This window comes from Cibotium barometz, chromosome 34 (assembly GCF_041138505.1).
Source record: "Cibotium barometz isolate CiBa-2024 chromosome 34, ASM4113850v1, whole genome shotgun sequence".
In the NCBI taxonomy this organism is placed as follows: domain Eukaryota; kingdom Viridiplantae; phylum Streptophyta; class Polypodiopsida; order Cyatheales; family Cibotiaceae; genus Cibotium; species Cibotium barometz.
This window is the reverse complement of record NC_141079.1, coordinates 43,886,923-43,911,437: the sequence shown is the minus strand read 5'-3', so window position 1 is coordinate 43,911,437 and position 24,515 is coordinate 43,886,923. Positions and strand designations below refer to the sequence as shown.

The window sequence follows — 24,515 nt, the reverse complement described above, 5'->3', positions numbered from 1 at the left end:
GAAATCAGCATGTGTTGTATTTGTCCCAGAAGGAATACATTGGCAAAGTTTTGCAGAGGTTCAATATGGACGGGGGGAAGAAGACTAGTACTCCTTTGCCTCCATATGTGAAACTCAGTGCTATGGACAGCCCACAGTCAGATAGTGGCAGGGCTGATATGGCCAAGATTTCGTATGCTTCAGCTTGTGGCAGTCTCATGTATGCCATGGTTGCTACTAGGCCAGACATTGCATTTGCAGTGGGAGTGGTTTCTAGATACATGGCCAACCCTGGCAAGAAGCATTGGGAAGCAGTGAAAGGTGTCATGAGATACCTGAAGGGCACACAGGATATGTGCATTTGTTTTGGCAAACAGGATGCATTAGTGCATGGTTATACAGATTCGGATTATGCCGGTCATCCAGATAAACGGAAGTCTACTACCGGTTATGTGTTTACATTCACAGGAGGTGCTGTGTCATGGATATCCAGGATGCAGAAGTGCACTGCCTTATCTACTACAGAGGCCGAGTATATTGCAGCCACAGAGGCTTGCAAGGAGGCATTATGGCTATCTCGGTTAGTGGTTGATTTGGGTTATACAGGGGATATTCCATTGTTGCATTGTGACAGTCAGAGTGCCATCCAGTTGGCAAAGAACCCTGTTTTTCATGCAAAGACGAAGCATGTGGATGTGAAGTATCACTTCATCAGAGAGGTGATAGAGAACAAGCAAATTCAGCTTGTTAAGATTCATATGGATGACAACCCGGCTGATCTGTTGACAAAGAGTTTGCCTCCGGAGCGGTTTGCTCATTGTAGACACTTGATGGGCATTGGATGAGGCCAGTTTCAGCCTTGATATGGCCTTGTATATTATCATGTACATGCTGATTTTTCTTTTCCTTCATTTAAGGGCACTTTGCCTTTAAGTGGGAGGTTGTTGGGGTAAAGGCATTATGCCCACCCTTATAGTGTGTACAAGCCCATAAGTTATAGTACATAGTACACTTAGTACTTTTAATGTACTAAGTGCACTATGTGTACTAGTGCAATATACATGTGTGATAGGGGAGTCACACACTCATTTCTTGATGAGTTGACTTATCCCCACAACTCTCTCTCTCTCTCTCTCCCTGCTTCTCTGTGTATGTCTCCCACATGAATCTCTAACCCTAATTCTTCTCTCTCCCATTCACAACCTGATGCTTTGATACGAGTGTTACATGCTGAGATTGATCGTGGTAATGCACAACAGGGTCTTCTTTATACTTTTGGTGAGATCTTTAGCATCCAATTCACAGAGTAGAGAGAGAGAAGAGAAGTGGACGACACAGTCTTGGGTCCCAATTACTCACTTAAGAGCCGCTTTTTGCAAAGCAGGAGTATTTGCTTATATTACTTCTTTGGAGAATGCTGTACAATGCTTGAGAACAAGCGATATGACTGCCGAACGCAAGGACGAGGAAGACCGTACGTCAGCTGCGTATCCACCAATCCAAGGCACTGCAGAAGACTCTTCGGGCCACTTATGCAAGTCCAGATAGCTGGAGGACTGCACATGCTAGGTGAATGCTAAAGAGGAGCTTCATTGATAGCGTGGAGATGATAGGATGACTTACTGCTCACTTTACTGCCGAATACTTTGCTTGATGCTGAATTTAGGCGCCTCTTTATATAGTCCTAGGAGGAGCTGGTCGGCCAGTTCGAATTGGACAAATATTCAATAAAATAGTATTAAATGCTAGTTAAAACCTTGCGCCTATTGCCAATGACGTGATAGCTCAAGTGGTGAAGGTGTTTGCCTAGGACCAAGAGGTCCGGGGTTCAAAAATCCCCTTGTGCTTCCTCGGCGGCATTGCCTACGGGTGGATAAATAAGTGCCTATGGGCGGCTAGCCGTCTATGGTCGGTGAAGTTTGGTCACTATGGGAGGAAAGGCCAATTGAAAAAAAAAAAAACCTTGCGCTTGTTTGTAAAGGCTGCCAACTTGCTGGATGATTGCACAGAGCCCAAGGCAGGCTGCTGCCTTGTCCCATGGCTGCCCCTTCTGCTGGCCAACAAGGATATGCTGCCCCTGCTCGCTGTCGGCTGCCTCAAATAGAGGGTCGGAGCCGTAAATAGCCCTTGCCCAATGCGAAGAAGAGTGAACTTTTCCTCACAGATTCACTATTTGGGGAACATTGTGTCAAAGGATGGCATCAAGATGGATCCTGCAAAGATAGAAGTCATTCGGAATTGGCATGAGCTATCTTTCGTACATGAAGTATGGATCTTTTTGGGTTTATGTTCATATAAGAGGTGTTTTATCAGGCACTTTGTATGGATTTCTTTAGCGTTTGCGTGAGCTCACTAAGAAGGCGACAGTCTTCAAATGGACAGTTGATGAGAAAGAGGCTTTCTTTCGCCTCAAGGATGCCATTATGAGTGGGCCGGTATTACTCATCCCAGATTTGTAGAAACCTTTCTGTGTGGAGTGTGATGCATGAGGAAGTTGCAGTGGAGCTGTCCTAAATCCGGAGGGACATGCTAGATGGACAAAATGATGCCATTGAATATGGCTGCGAATGAAACTATTTGATGGCTACGAGGTTGGTTTCGAACAGGCGTAGGAACAACTCAAAATGTGATATGCAACGGAAGTCTTTGTATTGGAAGATCCTGTCACACAAATGCTCACACCGTCTTCTGTATCCTGAGTTTCGTGAGTTTAGCAATCCACTTTAATACTTCAAACTTTAAAGAGACATGAGAACTGTACACCAGATTGGGTCCCGAATTACCCACTGAAGGGCCCCTATCCCGATAACGAGATAGTATTTGCTTTATTTCTTTAGAGAGAATGACTGTGGACTGTAGATAAGCCAAACGCAAGATCTCGGAGGATCGAAAGCTTGGCTGAACTGTACACGGCTGTAGAAACACCTCGATGAACTGATCTCGAGCCTATGCACTCTTCCCAAGGGCATGAGGAAGGGCTGCACACTGAGGCTGAGAAAAGGAGATGGTGGACTGTTCTAAGCTATGTTAGAATGCTGTAAATGCTTATGAATGCTGTGTTACCTTCACCAGAGGGCTGGTGTATGACTGAATGATGCACGGAAGGCTGAATATTGATGTAAACTGTTGTAGGACTGAAAATGCATGAAAGGACTGCTGGAAATCTGCAAACGCAGGGCTGTGGAGCAGTTTTCTGGCATTGGACTGATGCTGGACTGATGCTGAACTGAAACGCAATGCTACTGGACTGCTGTTGGACAGAAACGCTGACCTGAAAATGTGTAAACGCAGGCTGATCTGTAGGCGGCTGATTCACATGCAGAAAACGCAGGTGTTTATGCTGTAAGGACTGCTGAATAGCATGCGTTGGAGAACCAAGGTTGGCTGAAGCAAACTCAATCTCCTAGCTGACGAGGAAAGCTCTTAGCACACTGAAGACTGAATGAGAAACTAAGCCCTATGCAAGCCTATTTATACTAACTAGAGGTTGGTAAAGTTGGCTGGTCATTTAATAAAGTTTATATTTATAAATGACAATAAATGCTAAATAAATACTATAAAATATAGAAAAAACACCAGATAAATCCTAGTAAATTTCCTAAGGCTTCTGGGATGTTCTAAATGATGCCCAGGCATATGAATGCATATTATGCAGAATGCAGAGGGCTTTCTGATGCAAACCCTAAGGCTTCTACTGACTCTACATGCATGAATGATTCTCTCCAAGTGGGTTAAGGGACTTGACTGACGGATTGACCCGCTAAGGCTGAGGAATGACTTACGTAGCTCGTGCGTGACTTATCCTAGACTGAGGATGTACAATGGGGTCACGGCGTACGACATTATCATCCTACTGGGTTCTAATAATGTACAACTGTTGCATTGCTGATGATGAGCCATCTTGTCACCATGCACTGAGTGTAGAGTGCATGTGACATTCCCTCCTGCTTAGCTTGGCGGCAGGTTCATGGCTTCCAAGTAGTCCGCCAACAACTGGGGGTACTCCTGGAAGAACTCCTCGTCTAGTCATACGGCTTCGTGGGTGCCTCGATCTCGGAATTTCGTATAGAACTGACGTATCCGTCGACCGGAACCATGCTTCCATCGATGAAGAAGGATCTGCTCAGGCTCAATAACTTCTGCTTCGTCTACCACGTCTGGCTGCTGTTCATCTGAAACATCAAACACTTCTAGACCCCAACATATGGTTTTAGCCAAGAAACATGGAAAACATCATGCATTGTCCAACTGGTAGGCAATTTTAACTTCATGGAGACATCACTTAACTTCTTAACTATTGGAAAAGGGCCAAAACTACGGAATGAAAGCTTGGGACAACGTTTGCCCACTTGTTTCAATCTCTGTTTCATGATACGCAGATAGATCCAATCCCCTTCCTTGAAGTGGACACATTGTCTAGACTTCTTTGCCTGTCTGCTATAAGCTTCCTGAGCTTTGGTCAAGCGGTCCTTGACTGACTCAATGATCTCGAAAAATGCTTTCGTGGTTTTATTAGCCTCTAAAGATGGAGACACTATTCTCGTCAAAAGAGAAGAAAAAAGGCGACCAAAGGCTGCTTTATATGGAGTCCGTCCGACACTGGATGAATGAGTGTCGTTCAAGTAAGCTTGGACCAATGGAAGATAATGTTCCCATTTGGACTGTTGGTCATGACAGTATGACTTGAGAACATCAAAGGCCAACTGGTTATAAATTTCTGTTTGGCCATCTGTCTGGGGATGGAATGCACTAGACAACTGCAACTTATTTTCGAAGTTTTCAAATAATGCCCTCTAGAAATGCGAGGTAAACTTGGAATCTCTATCTTCGTGCCACGGCCATAGCACTCTGGCTATCAGTGAGAATGGTGGTGGGTGTCTGTTGACACTCACGAAGATCAGCCAATAGTCTCCTCAACCATGAAATCTGAAATTTGTGCTTTGCTAGTACCTGTAATGAGCATGTCATCTACATACAAGATGACTATGAGAATATCGGCATCGGTTTTCTTCACATACAATGTGCTTTGAGCTGGACTATTCTCATAACCTTGGCTGGTTAGATGAGCATGTATCTTATCATACCAGGGTCTTGGAGCTTGCTTTAACCCATACAATGCTTTGTGTAACCTGCATACTTTATGTTTCTCGCCAGGAACTACAAAACCAATGGGCTGATTTACATATACATCCTCCTGTACATCCCCATGTAAGAATGTAGTTTTGATGTCCAATTGATGCACTTTCCATCCTTTATGTGCAGCCAATGCAATCACTGATCTTATTTGTGGTCATTCTCGAAGTAGGAGCAAAAGTCTCTTCATAATCTATTCCCTTTTTCTGGGAGTAGCCTTTAGCCACAAGTCTTGCTTTGTACGTGTCAATAGTACCATCAGACTTTCTTTTGACTTTGTACACCCACTTTGTTCCAATGACATGCTTGCCTTTAGGCAATTCCACAAGATCCCATGTATTGTTCTTCATGACAGAAGAAATTTCAGCTTGCATAGCTTGCAACCAATGCTCATTCTCATGTGCTTCTTCATAAGAAGAAGGCTCTTCTGAATCAAAGAGACCACCCATTGCTAATGCAGACTCTCCACGATGTATATTCAAAGCATGGCTGGAACTAGCCCTTGTTCTACCTGTGAGTGGAGCTGCAAGTTTGCTTTCTTGTTAAGTTTTCAGCAACCATCTTGGCACTGACTTGGCTGTGTCTATGGCTGTTTGCTCTTCCCTGACAAGATCTTCTACTTCTTCCATAGAAGGGGGCTGAATAGCTGGCTGTTCCACATGTTCTACACGAGGATTTTCTTGTGTTGGGGTTGGCTGATCTGAATCCCCCCTAATTGCAATGGGTAAAAGTCCATCAAACATGTCCTGTATGCCTGTATCATTGCTTTTATACAAGCTGTACATGGGCTGTTCTGAATTTTCAGCAAATACCACATCTCTATTGACAAAAATCCTTCATGTAGCTGGATTACAAAGATGGTATCCTTTGCTCTCATTGCTCCCCACAAAAATGCATTTAATTGCTTTGTCATCTAGCTTTGTTCGGAGTTGTTCTGGCACATGTGCATATGCCAAACACCCAAATGTACGCATATAATCCACTGTTGGCTTTCGGGTATACCAAGCCTCATTTATGGTTTTCAAAGCTTTTGTTGGACACTTGTTCAACACATGAGTTGCACACATTATAGCTTCCATCCAAAATTTGTGAGGCAACTTTTGTGCTTTCACCATGCATCTTGCCATCTCCATGAGAGATCTATTTTTCCTTTCAGCTACACCATTCTGCTACAGTGTATAAGGCACATTACATTGGTGTTTGATGCCCTTTTGAAGCATATAATCCATGAATGCATTTGACATGTATTCTCCACCTCTATCTTAGTGGAGTGTTTGGACTTTACATCCACACATATTTTCAGCCATTGCTACAAAGTGTCGAAAGCATGTAAACACATCTGCTTTTGCTTTCAAGGGGTAAGCCCAAGCAAACATGGAGTAGTCATCAATGAATGTGACGAAGTAAAGATGCCCCCCTATGGATGGTGTCCGCATTGGACCACATACATCACTATGTATGAGCTGTAATTTACTTTCAACTCTAACAGCTCCATCTTTGGGGAATGGTTTTCGTTGCATCTTTCCCAAAATACACCCCTCACATACATGTGTTGGTGGAGACTCAAAAGGCGGCATATTATCAACCATATGATGCTTCTGCAAAAGCATCAAACTCTGAAAATTTACATGCCCAAAATGAGCATGCCATAGCTCTGCATCATGCATAGCAGGATTGTGGGCAGCCGCTGTATTTGCATCATAAGTACGCTTGTCATAGCTGTCCAGCTTATACAAGCCTTTGTATCGTGTTCTAGAAGTGACTATTTTATAACCCTTTGATGGGTCTTTTACCAAACACTTCCCATCTTCAAATTCAACCTTTAAACCTTGGTCGTTTATGGCTGAGACGGAGAGCAGATTTTTCTTTATCCCTGGAACATACAATACATTTTTCATACATATATTGGCACCATTGGCTGCAATAAGTATGACATTGCCAATTCCCTTTATTGGATATGTGGTATGATCTGCACATGATATAGTGCGGCCATTTGAAGCATAAACCAAGTGCTGAAATACATCTTTGCATGAAGTGATGTGGCTCGAAGCACCACTATCAAAATACCATGATGCATTCTGTCTGTCAGATGCAATGCAAGACATATCAGTGTCTGAAGCACTTGGTGTGCCACTAGTGCATGTGACCAAAAAAGTGTACTCTTCTTGGATTACATTAGCTGATTGTTGTGCTTTGTCATCAGAAGAGTCTGCTACTGCATTACCTGCTTCTTTCCTTTTCTCTTTTGCAATCCGCTTCCTACATTCACTGATGTAGTGTCCAGGCTTATGGCAGTAGTGACATTTTCCCTTCTTTTTGGGCTTGTTTGCATCCCCTTTATCAGACTTTTCACCACCAGAAGAGGGCTGTCCATGACCAGCCTTGCTAGACTGTTGTCCCCCATGTTTAAAGCTCTTTGCTTTACCTTTATCCTTGGCTGTAAATGCCTTGTCTCCACCACGGTTGCTCGATAAGTTTGCTCTTGTTTGCTCTTCCTGCAAGAGTAAACCCACGAGCTCTTCAAAAGTGACAGGATCACCACCTCCTCTCATTGAGAGATTGAGAGAGGTGTGAAAGCCCAAGTAGGAAGGCGGTAAAGAATGAAGAGTGTTGGTGACCATCTGTCTGTCTGGGATAACCTCATCAATGTTGAGCAATTGTTCCTGAAAATCTTTCACTTTGGTGAGATGATCTGCCATGGAGTCACCCTCATCCATAGAAAGAAGATCCAATTGCCTCTTCAAGTAGGCAACTCTTGCCTCGTTGCGTACCTGATACATTACTTCCAATGTGTCCCATGCAAGCTTCGATGTCTTGCAAGAACGAATGTGCGGAATAATAGTCCTTTTCAGTGAAAGGGCTATCAATGACATGGCTTGTGCATCTCTAGAGTCCCATCTCTTCTGCTCTTGTGTGGGAGCAGGTTCTACATCAGGAGCTCTTTGAGCACCTCCCCTTTGAGGCGTGGCTGGCTGTATGGTAAGTGGGCGTGTGTCATCAACACACACGATGCCCCAAAGCCCTTTGGCTACCAGCAAATTACGGATCATGAAACTCCAAAGGAAGTAGTTAGATCCATCGAACTTGTCCTCCTGGGTGAGCACACCAAATACATCTGTAGCATTCTGTGCCATGTCAACAAAATACACCTGCAAGCAAACCAAGCACCAATGTGCACTGCCAGGCAACCAAATGTCTTGTGCAAATGTATGCCTGCAAACCAGAGCAAGTGTAAACCTGCACCAAATTGTCCAATTACACACAATGTGTATACATACGCGACAAATCACAGCTGTAATGCCCAATTACATGCTCCAATCTGAAAATCCCCAATTTTTATGCACTCCAATTGCTTCAATGTGCATCTAATTGGTCAATTTTCAAAAAAGCCCCAAATTTTTGCAAATGAAAGAGGTTCAATTTGCTAATTTTGACCTCAATTTTGAAAACCCCCAAATTGCCAAATTCAGAAATCCCCCAAATTGCACCTGCAATTTTTCTTTGAATCTGACCTACACAGAAGTGTCTGACCTGCAATTTTTCTTTAAATCTGACCTACACAGAAGTGTCTGCAAAAATTGAATATTTCAATGCATATTTTCACTCACATTGTATTTTCACTCACATTGAAAGTGCCTGCAGGCGAGTGCAGCACGGATGGCAGGGACTTCTCTTGCAGGCGTTAGGCCAGGTGCAGGTGTCGGGGCAGGCAAGCGCATGTAGGTCGAGGTGTGGTGCCACCGGTGGGTTGAGCGGCAGGGGGTTGCTGGAGGTGCAGAGTCGACGAGCGAGCAATAGCCGCAGCTGAAGATGGCGTCTGTGGTCTGGACGGCAGGGCAATCGCCTGGGCTTCAGCAAAGACGATGGTTGTGGCGCAGAGAGCGGTCAGGCCAGGTTGCGGGCGTTGGGCGTGAACAGCATACGGAAGCGGTACGAGCAAGGCAAGCACAGTGTTGGAGTCGGAAGCCGTAGGCAAGTCGGAACGGGCGGGAGCCGTTACCTGGGCACGCGCTGGAGTCGCTGGCGGGAGCGAACGGACGACTCTGGTCGGTCGGAATGAAATGTCGAAGGCGGCCGGAGCGGAACAGGGAGGGCGGGCAGAACAGAACGGAACCGTGACGGAGCAGGGCCCGGGGGTGGAGCCGTGAGGAGCGACGGCGGTCCTAGGGGCACTATCGCTGCCGGCTGGGCAAGGCAATGCTGCCCGCGAGCTGAGCGGCGGTGGTGGGCTCCCCACTAGTGCCGCCGGCTTCTGGTGGTCGGACGGTGGAGCACCGACAGAACCGACGGACGGAAGCAGGCAATCCGGCGACGGAAATTCGCAGGCGACAGAAATCCAGAGTCTGTGGACGGAAATTCGTAGGCAGAAATCCAGGGCCAGCTCCCAGCTCCCAGTTCTGATACCAATTGTTGGGTGTTGGACTCACACACACACATACAAACTTGCAAATTAGGGTTAGGTGCAGGATAGAGAAGCTCACACAGAAATGAGAGAGAGAGACAGAGAGCCAAAAGTGTGGTATCCACAAAATGCAAGTCAACCCTTGCATGTGTGCCACATCCAGATAATATAGAAGTATAAAATATTATATGTTAGAGTGTCCTTTCACACTTGATGTCCAAGGGGAAAAACCACATGGGAAAAAGTGCCATTGGTTAAGCCCTGTTCACATAGCACTACCATAAGTGAGCATATGCCTACAAGTGCTCCTTCTGCTCCCTTGCGGATAGCTCGTCCAGCCTGGAGATGCGAAATCAATGGGATGCCAAGAATGCTTCTATCCCCACGAATCATGACAGGCTCAGGAAAACCTTTACAAATAGTAAAAGTGTCCTGCCCCCAATCGGGAATAGGCTCATACTGACGGAACCACTGAATTCCTAAGATCATGTCACACCCCAACAGAGGTGAGACGATGAAATCTCGTTGAAATGAGGCCTTCTGAACTTCAAAGGCAATTTGTTGTGCCTTCTAGGAAATGTGGGTGCGAAGACCAGGTGTAAACTCGTCCACATCCAGATGATATGGGACTAATGTGTAGTTCAATTTATTAGCCAACTAGGGAGACATGGCGTCTTTAGAACTACCCATATTGAAAAGGACTACAAACTGTCGGCCCTGGGCAGACAGTTGCCCTGGGCAGATCCATACGCTCGGATGAGGCTATTCTGAGCAGCATCGCTCTCACTCTCCTGCTTAGCATCAAATACCACGGATGGCATAGGATGCATAGAAGGTAAAAGTTGAACTGCTTTGTGTAACTTGCATACTTTATGTTCCTCGCCAGGAACTACAAAACCAATGGGCTGAGGTGTTGGACTCACACACTCACACATACAAACCTGCAAATTAGGGTTAGGTGCAGGATAGAGAAGCTCACACAGAAATGAGAGAGAGAGAGAGAGAGAGCCAAAAGTGTGGTATCCACAAAATGCTAGTCAACCCTTGCATGTGTGCCACATCCATATAATATAGAAGTACAAAATATTATATGTTAGAGTGTCCTTTCACACTTGATGGCCAAGGGGAAAAACCACATGGGAAAAGCCCTTGGTTAAGCCCATTCACACATAGCACTACCATAAGTGAGCATATGCCTAGCAGTGGCCATTTCAGCACATTGCTCGCTGAAGCTACGCTCCCCCCCCTGCTCACGCTGACTGCATGCCTTCCCCCCTCTCCCGCCATCGCGTCTGCTCACCCCCCCCCACCCCCTGCCTACACTCGCGTTTGCCCCCCCCCTCCCCCGCCTGGCTGTCTTGCGCGCCCTAGCGCTGCAGCGCCCGCCCCCTGCTCCTTCTCCTCTCCTTCGCGCCCTCCTGATTTTCTTCAGCGCCCCGTCCCCCCCCCCCCGTTCGCCGCCGTCGCCTTATCTTCCCCCCCGTCCCCTATTTCGCGCTGTTTCCGCCTCCCCCCTTGGGGTTTTTTTGTCTTCGCCGCCTTACCTCCCCCCCCTTTTTTTCTGATTTTTCCGTCCCCTGGGGTCTTCCCTCTTTTTTTTTTCTTTTCTTTTCTTTTTGCCTTCTGCCTTTCCCCTCCGTCCTTTGTGTGCAGCTCGGCTCTTCCAGGACTCTCCACTTTCGCTCCGCCTTCGACCTAGCTTCAGACACTGATGGAGGCTCCTCCCGCCCCACCTCAGAGGGACTCTCCTGCAGCCCCCTCGCCCGCCCCTGAGGATACCCCCATCAGGCTTTCTCTTTCGCCAGAAGAGGAAGCGATTCTCGCCGCAGAGGTGGAACGCCTCCAGGCACACTCCACCATCTGCCATATAGTCGGCACTCGCCCCAGCAGAGGGGAGATCCGAGATCTTCTCCAGGCCTGCCTTCTTGCAGATGTGGGCAAGATCCTGGACGTTCAGCTACTGGGCTGTGGTCACTACCAGATCGAGTTCGAGACTGCCCAGAGCGTGGCCAAGGTCCTAGCCATGAGTCCCCTAGACATCAGGGGTGCTCGGGCATTCTTCAGACCTTGGCAGCATGGGTTTGACCCAGCAGCGGCCGAGCAGGGAGAGCGCCTTTTCCATGTTACAGTTTACTTCCCTGGACTCCGCCGCTCCTTTCTAGGCTAGGAGCATTGGTGAGTACCTGCCGCTCCTTTCTAGGCTAGGAGCATTGGTGGGTTCGGTGCTAGAGACTAGCCCCACAGCAGCTTCAGTGGTGGCCAGAGCAGCTGGGCTACCTTCGGTCAGAGTTTTGGTTCCTGACATCTTCTCCCTTCCGAAGGTCATTCAGCTACCTAGGATAGGGGGGGGGGGATGGATTGATCAGAGAGTGGAGTTCTCGGGGCTCCCAAACCAGTGCTTTATTTGCAGGCAGGTCGGCCATCTGGCCAAGGCTTGTCCTCGCAGGAGACCCCGACCCTCACCGCAGCAGCAGGCCCCTGATGGCCCGCCCATAGATGCGGCTCGGCAGGCAGCCTCCGGGACACCTGCTCAGGCCACAGAGACCTCGGAGTGGCAGCCTGGACAGGGGCGCCGTTGAGGGAGACAGCCACAGCAGCACGCCCCGAGACCGATGCAGCAACAGCCACAGTCTCAGCATCACTGGGTTCCCATGAGGAACAGCTTTGCTCCCCTACAGGAGGAGACCCCTGTGACGACTGAGGACCAGGAGATGCCAGCACCCCCTCCCTCACCCCCCCCCACCCCCACCCCCATCCCCCCCTACCGCCTCGCTTCCACCTTCGCCGCCTCCTGTCCCCGCTCCGGTTTCGGCAGCGGCTCCTTCTCCACCCCCCTCGCCTCCCCCTCCTCCCCCCCCGCCCGCCTCAGCTCCCTGGGAGGCCCTGGCGTTCACCTGCAGTCCGGAGGGCTCTGAGCACCGATCTTGATCGAGCACCGCAGAGGAGACTTACCATGCCGATTCGGGCTTCACGGATATCATCTATCCACAGTCGGCTTAGTCGCCTCGGCACTAGACAGCGCTCGGAGGGTTTTGATTACTCCTTCACACGGCTTTTTGGAGCAGAGGGCCCCCATGAGCCAGCACCCATCCGAGTTCATGTAGTGATACCTCCGGCCCGCGGGGAGGAGGCACTTGATTCAGCGGTGGCCTTCTCGTTCCCTCTCTGTGGCCCATGCGATCGGGAGTGGACTCTGGAGCTTGCTCTTAGCACTTTGAAGACTCAGGCAGTTGAGTTTTCCCACCATGTGAGCGATCTGGACCTGACAGATGTGATACGCCGACTATGGGAGTTGGCTCATTTTTTCTTGGATCCCGGGAGTGTGGATGCCTCAGGGATTCGTCATTTGGTCATTCGCATAGTGGCAGACTTAGCACGCGACCCCGGATATGTATGCATACACGAGGTTGCTCTGTCTGAGCGGGAGGCAGTCGCCACCACGGGACACAGCCACTGGCGCCTGATCCGTGATTCTTGCAGCACACCGGGTGGGCAGATTCGTAGCCGCTCGGATGGGGACTATTCTCCATCCAAGCCGCTTGCGAAGGCCCGCCGTACGGCTGAGACAGCATCCACCTCTGCAGGTCATCCATGAGGATCATCTCATGGAATGTACAGGGCCTTGGCGGAGCACATTATATACGCTATCGTGGTTTCTTGAGGCAGGAGCTACAGAGATGCCTTGTGGGTGGCAGTATTGATATTTTGATGATGCAGGAGCACCACTTGGGTGAGAGCAGGATCCGGAGATATGGTTCGGTGATGCCTGGTAGATGGGACACCTTTCGGTCTGCAGGGTTTGGCCCTTTGGGTGGACAGGGAGGAGTATGCATGGTCATTGCAGATGTATGGCGGCAGGCCATTGTGGATCGAGGGATCATTGTGCCTGGTAGAGCACAGTATGTCATTCTGAGGATGCATGATGAGCTCTTAGGCGTGCTCAACGTCTATGTGCCCAAGCATGCTAGTGCCAGAGCAGAGTTCTGGACCCAGGTTACGGATGCATTGCTAGAGGCCGCACATTGGTGTGTCGGGGGAGACTTCAACATGCTTGAGGACCCGGCCGATAGCGTGGGAGGCAGTCATGTTACAGTGCACGGCATGGAGCTTGCAGCTTGGGAGCGATTTTGCATGTCACTAAGGATCACTGATGCATGGCAGCATGGGGCCTTCTCCCGCTCTCAGGACAGTCTTAGTTTCTCTCGGTCGGATCGCCGGCAGGGAGGGACTAATCTATCACGGATTGATCACTTTTATGTGGGCGACTGGTTAGGGGAGCGAGGGGGCTCCGTTGGCATTCTCGCTGGCACCTCATTTTCAGACCATGCGCCAGTTATTTTGACACTTGAGGAGATGACAGGGGAGCCCAGCCTGCAGTTGAGGGTCCTAGAGAGGGTACTTACAGATCCTAGTCTCGGTGAGGACATTGAGAGGATCTGGCATGATAGTCAGTGCTCTGACCAGGATGCAGCAGGTCAGTGTGCCCAGGGACTCATCGAGCTTAGCTCTTTTCTGCACGCTGCAGCTTTGACACGGCTAAGAGAGACTCGCGAGCGGGAGCATTGGCTGAGACGCAGCCTTGCTTCGCTTCAGCGCCTTCAAGAGCAGCAGCCTACATGTGAGTGGGTGGCGTCCCAGCTGAGCCAGGCACGCCAGGAGGTTAGAGAGGCAGAGGAGCAGAGACATGAGTTTTACTATCGTCGCCAGGCCTCTCAGTGGACGTAGCTTGGTGATAGAGTGATTGGGGAGTTTTTTGAGATCATTGGACCCCGCCATGCTCGAGCAGGAGTCCGCCAGCTTGGGAGGCCGGACGGATTGGTAGCCACTGAGCTCGGGGAGATCAGAGCCGTTGCCACTGGGTTCTATAGAGACTTGCTTTTAGCGGAGCCAGCCACTGAGGCTCGGGATGCTTGCAGACAGACTGTGTGGGCCCATGTGCAGAGGAGGGTCACAGATCGTATGCGTATAGTTTTGGGTGAGCCTCTTTCAGAGGTTGAGCTTGCTGAGGCCTTGAGGGTCCTGCCGTGCCATAGTTGCCCAGGGGAGGACGGATTGACGCCTGCCTTTTTTATGCGCTATTGGGACCTTTTGGGGCCAGGCCTCCGCAGGGGCTTTCAGTATGTTTTGGACACTGGGATGATGCCACAGAGCTTTTCAGAGGGCTTGATCTTTCTTATCCCCAAGGGGGAGGGAGTATCAGATGATATTCGGCATTGGAGACCTATTACGATCCTCAATACTGTCTACAAGGTCTTAGCAAAGGCCTTGAGTTTGAGGATCCAGCCCTTCTTGGGGGAGTTGATTCATGCTACCCAGACAGGATTCGTCAAGGAGCGTAGTATCCTTGACAACATTTTCACCTTCTGGGAGGCGACGGCCCGAGCTAGATTTCTTGGTGAGGACTTGGTCGTGATGCTTCTCGATTTTAAGAAGGCATACGATAGAGTCGATTGGGGTTTCTTAGAGGGCACTATGTTTCGCCTAGGCTTTGAGCCAGGTTGGATTAGAGGGGTGGCGGCTCTATATTCCACAGCTCGCAGCCAGGTGTTGATTGCAGGAGGACGAGGGCCGAGTTTTGAGCTGACCAGATCAGTCCGACAGGGGTGTCCTCTCGCCCCGTTTCTATTTCTCTTCTTTGCTGAGGCTATGAGCATGTATTTGACGGCAAAGGAGGTTGGTTTGAGAGGACTCCAGCTCCCAGTCCGGGGGGAGGACCTGCTCGATGCTGAGTTTGTTGACGACACGGGCTTATTTTTGCATGGCCAGGAGGCCAATCTTCTTCGGGCAGAGCAGTCGCTCCAGGTTTTTAGTGCAGCTTCGGGAGCATTGATCAATTGGCGCAAGACAGTGGCCTTTTGGATCAGTAGCGCTCCCACTCCCGCATGGAGCCCAGATCCCGGTTTTAGATGGATTCCTCCTGGCACAGCAGTGCGATATTTGGGATGCCAGATTGGACTAGATTTGTCACCTGAGCAACAGATTGCCCCGCTTCTTCTGAGCATTCGGAAGAAGCTTTTGTATTGGAGTACAGCTCGGCTATCCTTGGCTGGGAGGGTGGTGGTGGCAAATCAGGTGCTTTTAGCGACCATGTGGTACATTACGTCTTGCTGGATCTTCTCGAGCTCTTGCATCAGCCAGGTACAGAGGCTTAGCAGGAACTTTCTTTGGTCCGGGCGGGACGGTCAGTCAGCTCGGGCAAAGGTTGCTTGGGCAGTTATTACACTTCCGCTGGCCCAGGGAGGCTTGGGCATTATAGATCCAGTCGATCATAGTAGAGCCTTATTGGGGAAGCTTATTGTTCGGGGGCTGCTTCCAGGCACTGAGCCTTGGAAAGAGCTTCTTTTGCAATGGCTGCAGGCTCGGGCTCCCTCAGCAGGGGGCACTTGGGCACCACAGATTCGATGGATCTTCATAGAGATGAGGAGGACAGGCCTCAGTAGAGGATGGGAGGACAGATTTGCTTTGAGCATCCTGAGAGCTTGGGAGCTGCTGAGACCGGGGCTCTCTCAAAGACCTCCTTGTGTTGAGGAGCGGGCCAGACAGCCGCTCATCTGGAGCCCAGCGGTTTTGCACAGAGCAGGGTCATATGCTGGGTTCTCGGCCTCGTCTAGCCTGGGGACCTTTGGCGGCAGGCCCAGCACGTAGCTTTGGAGACTGGCAGGCCTTTTGCAGTCTCCCAGAGGAGATCCAGGTGGAGAGGCTGAGTCATTTTAGTTGGGGGTTGATTATGAGGGATGACATTCAGGAGGCACTCATAGAGGAGTGGTTCACACCTCTCGAGCTAGCGGCCCCACGGTGGATGGGAGCCTTTACACAGTTGGAGATCTTGATTGCTGTCAGAGCTTGCACTGAGGATGGCAGATGCCTCTACTATGAGATTTAGGATGAGGGCAGACTTCAGAGAGTGGAGGTGGAGTCGCCTTTGGTTGCAGAGTGCACCTTTCAGAGGATACGGGTAGTGGCCGCCGCTTCTCGGAAGTGGCATATTGACCCAGACCCTACAGATGTGCTCCCGGATTGGCGCATATGGGCATATGCAGCGCGCCCCTTGGCCCGGCTACAGTGGGACCCTGGGGAGTACGAGTGGCATGATCCTTATGCATCCCTTGAGGCCACAGAGATCACCTTTTTCCAGTATACTGTTCGGCTGGGGCGGCATATTTTGACGGCGAGGAGGATGGTCTCTCCAGCTGCAGCGGGGCACTGGCGGCTACAGGGATTCTCACAGGAGTTCCTGCAGGATTTTTGGGCCCGGCTTTGGGCTAGTCGACAGGCCCGCAGGATCTCGACTTTCCAGTGGGTGGTCGCCCATAGGGGCTCAGCAGTTGGCACTTGGCTTGTCTACAGCGGTCTTCCGGCGGCCTGCGTCCGATGCGGCCACCCTATGGAGACACAGAGACATTGCCTATGGGATTGCCCTCAGGCGCAGCAGATTTGGCTGCGGATGCTGCGTATTCTGGCCCCCCTCTCTCCAGAGGGTATGTTTACGTGGGGTGTCGCTACTTGGTCGACTTCGTCAGGGCCTGCTATAGGCTATGAGACGGAGCAGGACAGTCTGGCCATCAGATTCATTATGTTCCTTCACCGGATTTCTCGTCTGCCAGCTGGACATAGGAGAGGGATCTACGATGGGAGCTCCTCAGCAGCCTCACCATCTGGTTCACCTAGAGGGCCCGGTGTTTCAGGGCCTTTGAGGGGAGACTGGAGCCACCAGCAGAGACTGTACGGGGGATTTGGCAGGAGTTGATCCACACCCTGCGAGGACAGTATGACCGCATCCGGATGAGGCGATCTTGCGGCGCCAGGCCTTTCACACCACCTGGTGCAGCGGCCCCTTCTATACCCTACACGCGGGGTCCCCCCGTTGGCATTACAGGCCACCTGTTTGGCTTTTCCCCCCTCCTATTGTATGATTTAGCCCCTCAGTTCTTTGTACTGATGCTTGTACTTTTCAGCACCTAGGGAGAGTCTCCCGAGCTGCCTTGCTTTGTTCACTGCTCAGTTTTTCTTGTGAGCAGGAGAGGATCTTTTGTAGCCCTACGGGCGTTTTTATATAACTAATGAAAGGATCTTTTCTCGGAAAAAAAAAAGTGAGCATATACCTACAAGTGCTCCTTCTGCTCCCTTGCGGATAGCTCGTCCAGCCTGGAGATTCGAAATCAATGGGATGCCAAGAATGCTTCTATCCCCACAAATCATGACAGGCTCAGGAAAACCTTTACAAATAGTAAAAGTGTCCTGCCCCCAATCGGGAATAGGCTCATACTGACAAAACCACTGAATTCCTAAGATCATGTCACACCACAACAGAGGTGAGACGATGAAATCTCGTTGAAATGAGGCCTTCTGAACTTCAAAGGCAAATTGTTGTGCCTTCTGGGAAATGTGGGTGCGAAGACCAGGTGTGAACTTGTCCACATCCAGATGATATGGGACTAATGTGCAGTTCAATTTATTAGCCAACTAGGGAGACATGGCGTCTTTAGAACTACCCATATCGAAAAGGACTACAAACTGTCGGCCCTGGGCAGACAGTTGCCCTGGGCAGAGCCATACGCTCGGATGAGGCTCTTCTGAGCAGCATCGCTCTCACTCTCCTGCTTAGCATCAAATACCACGGATGGCATAGGATGCATAGAAGGTAAAAGTTGAACTGCATTTGAGGTAGTCGGCGGGGCTGGAGGAGCTGGGGAGGCTGTGGCAACTGTGGCAGAAGGAGCTTAGGCGGCTTGTGCCGCTTGCTATTTGTGGCAATCCTTCTTACCATGCCCTATATTATGACAGAAAAAACATCTATTTTCTGACTGGTACTTCCATTGCTCCTCTAGAGGAAGATAACCTCCAGTAATGCCTGCTTTAGCCTTTTCATCAGGTGTTTTCTTAGGTTCTTTATCTTTCTTACTCCCTGAACTACTGGAGCTATTACTGCCGTCCTTCTTAGAATTTTTAGAAGACGCGTTACCTTTCCTTGTCTGAGCAGTTGATTGCTACTGCTGGGGTTTGGTACTGGATGGAGATGACTGCTTGGGCTTGCCCCCGTTCAGCTTCATTTCTTCGTTCTGAGCGAGAGTCAGAGCCCGGTCATATGTACTTGGTTCAAAGTTACGAACTGTGAACCGAATGTTAGAGTCCAATCCACGAATGAATTGCTCCATCTTAGCCTGCTCAGATAACCCTAACTGTTGTGCTAAAGTAATAACCTTACTGGAAAATTAAAGCACTGGGGATCCGTTCTGTCTGAGTCCACAGAACTCGTCTTTCAGACCGGTCATGTACTGGGGCGGGAGAAATCTGGTCTTCAGGTCATGGACAAAGATGTTCCAGTCAAAGGTTGTGACACTTGTGGCCTGGTCTGTATGAATACTAGACCAATGCTGCCACCAAGTGACTGCCTCACCAGTGAGATGGGGAGCTGCTAAGTGGACTTTGTCTTGTGGGTCTGTGATCCTAGCTAATGGAAAATGAGCATTAAACTGATGAATAAATTGATTAATTGATGAATGATCACACTTACCATCATACTTATTGAAGTTTGGTTGACTGCGAATGATGGTGGTTGATGCTGATGCGGATTGCTGGCTGGTGACACCTATGACTTGGGAGACTGAGGAGAGCTGCTGATACCTCAAGTGTATGGCCTCCTTTTCCCCTTGGTGCTCGAGTAACATACGTTCTCGATCAAGCTCACGTTGGTGTTCCCGAGCGACGAGCTCAGCCTGACGCCGGTCTTCGCCGATCCTGCGTTGGGCTTCCTCATAGTCCCGTCTTTCTGCTTTTTCTCTTTTCCTTCGGGCCTCATCCTCTCTCCTTTGTTGTTCCATCTGAAAGAAGAGGGAGATGTAGTCGGGTGCTGCTGGAGGTGTAGAAGGACGTGCTGCTGCTGCCTCCAAGAGTTGGAGACGCTCCATGAGCAGTTGATTCTGAGCTCTAAGAAGAGCTATGGTGTCTGCTGTAGGCGGAAGAACATGGTCTCCTTCGGGGGAGACGTCTTCCGGCTGATGAGTACTCTCTTCTGTAGACATGATGCGGAGGTCGTGTTGGAATGCAATCTAACCATCCAAGGATGCCCCCACGCTAGGATACGGTGTGTGGACAATCTGAATCTGATACCAATGTGATATGCAGCGGAAGTCTTTGTATTGGAAGATCCTGTCACACAAATGCTCACACCGTCTTTTGTATCCTGAGTTAGCTCGTGCCTGATTTATCCTGGTTTGAGGATGTATAGTGGGGTCACGGCGTACGACAATTATTATCCTACTGGGTTCTAATAATGTACCAACTGTTGCACTGCTGATGATGAGCCATCTTGTCACCATGCACTGAGTGCAGAGTGCATGTGACACAAAACAAGACAGTTAAAGTCGGCAACTTTACTCCACAAAAACAACCACTCAGATCAACAAGGCAGGGACAGGAGTAGGCTGGTGGCTAGCGTGGCAAAGACAGGCAGAATTGGACGACGCCACTGAAATGGGTGGACCTTGTCCACTCGTGCTGCACAAGCTGGCTAGCGGCCGTGGAGAAATCGGTGGTGTCATGAACTGACGTCGAGCAGCTTTGAACCAATGACGAGCGGCTCTGTGAGGTGGTGACCAATTACGCGAAGCGCCCAACTCTGATACCACTTATCTTTGTTTTAGTAGACAAGAGGGCAAGAGCTGGTCGAGTGCAGAGAGTGAGAGCAAGGAGCACAACTGATGTTGACTAGCAAGGTAATCAACACATTAACAAAGGATTAACAAGGGGATTAAGGAGATTACAAGTGAGTCGTGGAAAGCATAATTGTATCATGATAATTGATACCTTTTATAGGAGAGGCCCCCTTTACAAGGTGTGTGCATATGTTGCCACCACACATGCCAGATGTCAAGGCATCATGCGAAGTGTCCCTAAGAGGTGTCACCTTTACACATTGTTGCTTACATAAGATCCTTCTAAGGGGCTGTTCCCACACATAATGAACCCACACACTAGCAGCTGTTCACACACACTAGAATCACTGTATTTGAACCTAAGCTTACACACTATAATGCTAGTTGACAAAACCACCTAGCATTGGTTTATTTCCACATTAATCACTAGTAATATTTAACAAAGACAACAAGATAACCAAGATAAACCATATCAGCTTGAGAAAGTACCTATCCTACGTGGAGTCATGCTTGCCTAGCAAGCCATCTTCTGCCTAATGCACCAACGGTGGGTCGAACCCTTTGCTCCCTTGGCTCCTACTGCACCATGCACCTTGTGGCTTCTAAGCTTTCTCATACATGAGTGTTTGTGTTTGGGATGAAAGCCCGTCCCCCATGACCAGCAAAACTTGATACACATGAATGAAAATACATAAATGTAGGCATGAAAATCCCCTGAGGAGGTGAAGTGGTGGCAATGGTGATGTCATCCAAGAACCGGTGCTGAACTGCTAGAGCCCATGATGAAAGAGCCTGGTTGAATCAGATTTGCAAGAAAATAGCTTGCAAAGCCATTGCTGACGACATGTTGGGTACCTATGCCTCCTCTACAGCTCTATAGGTTTGTGATTGTAGGTTGAACCTACTCTTAGCAGGTTCTAAAGCTTGCACTCGGTCCACATTGTTCTTGAATTCTATGGAAAGAATAACCGGATTATCCCAACCTCTTTGATGGCTGCAAGGATATTACATGTGTGCGGAAGTTGAATCGTGATTAACACTAAGCACATGAGAAATCGCGCTTTTCTACCTTCCAAGACACAATAGAGAAGGAGAGAGACCTAGTCTATTGTATATTGTTACATGAATGCTAATAGCGGAAGGCTTAGTCTTGGATTAGCACTAAACTAATGATGATAATGCTAATCCCGACTAATCTTGCAAACACAGGGAAGAACGAGATGTAACCCTAATCTACTGTATATTCCAAAAGACAATGGTTTTTGGATCTGAACTTAGATCCTACTCTTGTATGCCTACCTACTGACGCATACAGAAGGTGTTGCTGAATTCACAACTTCTCGAGTGATCCAGATGCCTTGGCTGTTGCTGCCCTTGGTCTTGGCTCTTAAGCTATTTGTCTCGGCTGTGCAACCTCTGTCTCTGAATGCTTATGAATGACCCTTGACCTCCCTTTATATAGGGATTTTATGGCAAGTTGTATTTGAGTTGACCATCCATTTTCAGGTCATAAAGCATCATGAAAAAGGTTACCAAACATATTCATATTGTGCCCAATAAATGTCCCAACCATTAGTGCATGTCTTGGGCACCACTGGGAGTCTATAGGGCTGTCAAAAACTGCCCCAATCGGTCCACACTTGCCCTTGGATCTTGCCTAAAATGTGGCTGCCAGTGGGCAGCGTGCAGGTGACAGAAGATCTTCTTCTAGGTGACCTTTGGCAGGGCTGGCACTTGCCTATGTATCTTGTTGCTATGCTTATGAGAACCTAGCTCGTGTGCTAGGGTTTTGTGCAAAAGGTGCAACCTTGGTTTCTGGAGCAACCAAGCCTCCTAGATGCAGGCTGATGCTTTCTTTGAAGGGGCTGTGCGGGCTATTGATCTACAACACATTGTGTTACAGCACACAGCTGTGACCAGGCTCAAGGACCAGGATGCCCATCCGTTTGCAAGGATGCCAACTGGTAGAGAATGGAGGTTGTGGTTGTTGGTGAAGAGCACGGTTTGTTGAGAGATGGAGGTGGGGAAGCAGAGGTGAGGTGATGCTGTAGATGGTAGCCTGGGGTGGCAAGCTGGGTAGAGGGCTTGGGGGGGATTAGGGGCCGGTTAGGGGGTTGAGTAGGTGGTGGGTGCGAGTATGTGCATGGGGGTTTGGGCGGTGGGGGGGTGGGGGGGTGGGGTGGGGAGAGTGCAGAAGAAGAGGCAAGCAGGTGGATGGGTGGCACCCATGCTTGCTATGGCAAACAGCAGCACCCCACTCCATCATGGAAGATAAGCCCCACCTGTGTGCCGAGGGAACTATAGGGTGGAAAGGCCCTTGGTCTTCCCACCAGTCCTCGCCATAGCTTGAACGATATGAGCTTAGAGAAGAAGGGACTCTGCCCTCTCTGCACTGCTGCTTTGATCTGCCATGGCATGTCGGGGCCTCCACTGCGAGGAGATCACACTGACTCTGGTGGTGTTCAGCTTGCTTCTTTCCACACGCAGATCTCTGCTTGATCTTAGAGGGCTACGCCTAGAGTCCATCCATCTACAATTGTTGCCTTAAGTGGTCGTTAACGAGGCCCACCCTAGGTGTAGATCTAATCTTCTCAATAATGCTAGCTCAGTTATGATCCATGCAGCCTTTGTGTGTAGCCCACCCTGTTGCAACTTGCTACACTTTTCAAGTTTCAACATCAACCTTCTGAAATGTACAAGTTTAACGCAGTATTTATTTCGTGACTGAACTTCTTGAAGCAAAGTGAGTGAATCATATCCAAATAATTTGTTGTTTCAGCCAGAACTCCTTTTGGAAGAGAGGAAGATAGATACAAAGCATTTGCAGAAACTATAGCAATAAACCTTAATGGTGCATATTTCATGTCCGAGCACATCCTTCCATATTTGGTTCCTGGTGAATCAAGTATCATTCATATCTCGAGTACCCGTGCATTACAAAGTGAACCCAATACTGCAGCCTACAGTGCATCCAAGGCTGGCCTTTGCGGTCTAAGCCATTCACAGGTATCGACAAGTTCTTGTAATTGCATTTATCTTGTCAAAACAGCTACATCAGAGACTTCTCATCCTATCTCAAATGAAAAGGTTATGTAAACAAAATTGAGTTGTGGTGTGTTGCAGGCAATCACATTGGCTGGGCGTGTGCGTGTGAATGCAGTCCTTCCTGGTTGGATAAATACTGATCCAAGGGGAGAACATGTTTTGCGGCCTGGAGATCATAGTTGGCATCCGGCCATAGTTGGCATCCGGCTGGAAGAGTAGGAGTGCCGAAGGATGTTGCAGAGATGTGCTTGTTCCTATGTGATGGCAAGCGTGCCGGCTTCATAACTGGGCAAGAGTTTGTGGTGGATGGTGGAGTCACTAAAAAGATGGTTTATCCAGATGAGTGAGCTGTAAGATGTAGTTCTCACGATAGCTACACTAAAATATGTCCCGTAAGAACCTAGTTGAAGAAAAGAGCAACTTACTGTTGCTTTTGAGTGTCTCTTAGTATAGGCCCTCTCCCATGGTTAGGGTTTCATGCGGAAGGAGGGAATATTTTGTACTGTTAGGATGTGCTTTAGCTTACTTGGTGCATTTCTAAGATGCTACGCTTATTCCTCGCATGAATACGTATGCAAATTGGTACATCAATGTGTTAGCCAGTAACAGGGCATGTCTAATGCGTGCTCCCGTGCATTTCTTAGTATACTAAACAATGGAGTTTTTTATGTTGCTTTTTCTCTGGGTCCTATGTGCATTGCGTACCATAGATACTTACCCTTGTCAAATCCATCCTTTGGCCTATCTCTATACGCAATCTGTGTGGTGAGACATTGAGTCGCTCCATAGATATTGTAAATTCCAATGATGTTTTGATACTTAACCTTGTCAAATCCATCCTTTGGCCTATCTCAATATGAAATCTGTGTGGTGAGACATGGAGTCGCTCCATAGATATTGTAAATTCCAATGATGTTTTGACACATGCCTCCTTGGTGAGCATGTGGGAAAGTGGTCTCTGTATAGGGTCACCCTGAATGAGTGTGTTAACGCTGGACTCGTGTGCTATGGATGTAGAGCTGCCTTGGGCCCACAATATTACTGCGCTGCCTTGTGACCCGTAACACTGATCCGTAGCCATCAGTGGAATCACTGCATAATTGAGTGATTTGAGTGAGAGCAAAGGAGTCAGTGCTATGGGTCATGAAGGATAGGAAATGAGAGCTTCACTTTGAACATTATTGTAAAACTCGTGGCCATCACTTAGAAAGCCTTAACACATTTTTTTTTTCTGTAGATTTGTGGGTTTCTGCATAACCTTTGACACGATAGAGGCAGCTAGGTGCAGATTAGCTTTTAAT

At 48.9% G+C, this 24,515-nt stretch overlaps 1 protein-coding gene across 1 annotated transcript in view; it reads left to right on the top strand.

Annotated features, from left to right (window-relative positions):
• LOC147619063 (uncharacterized) overlaps positions 1 to 23,801 on the top strand; it is a 68,910-nt gene extending 45,109 nt beyond the window's left edge. Inside the window, exons 4-5 of the mRNA XM_086774405.1 lie at positions 22,949 to 23,175; positions 23,293 to 23,801. Coding sequence (XP_086630531.1) covers positions 22,949 to 23,175; positions 23,293 to 23,433 — 368 coding nt within the window. The 3' untranslated portion in view covers positions 23,434 to 23,801. The remainder of the gene's footprint in view (positions 1 to 22,948; positions 23,176 to 23,292) is intronic.
• Positions 23,802 to 24,515: the final 714 nt, after the last annotated feature.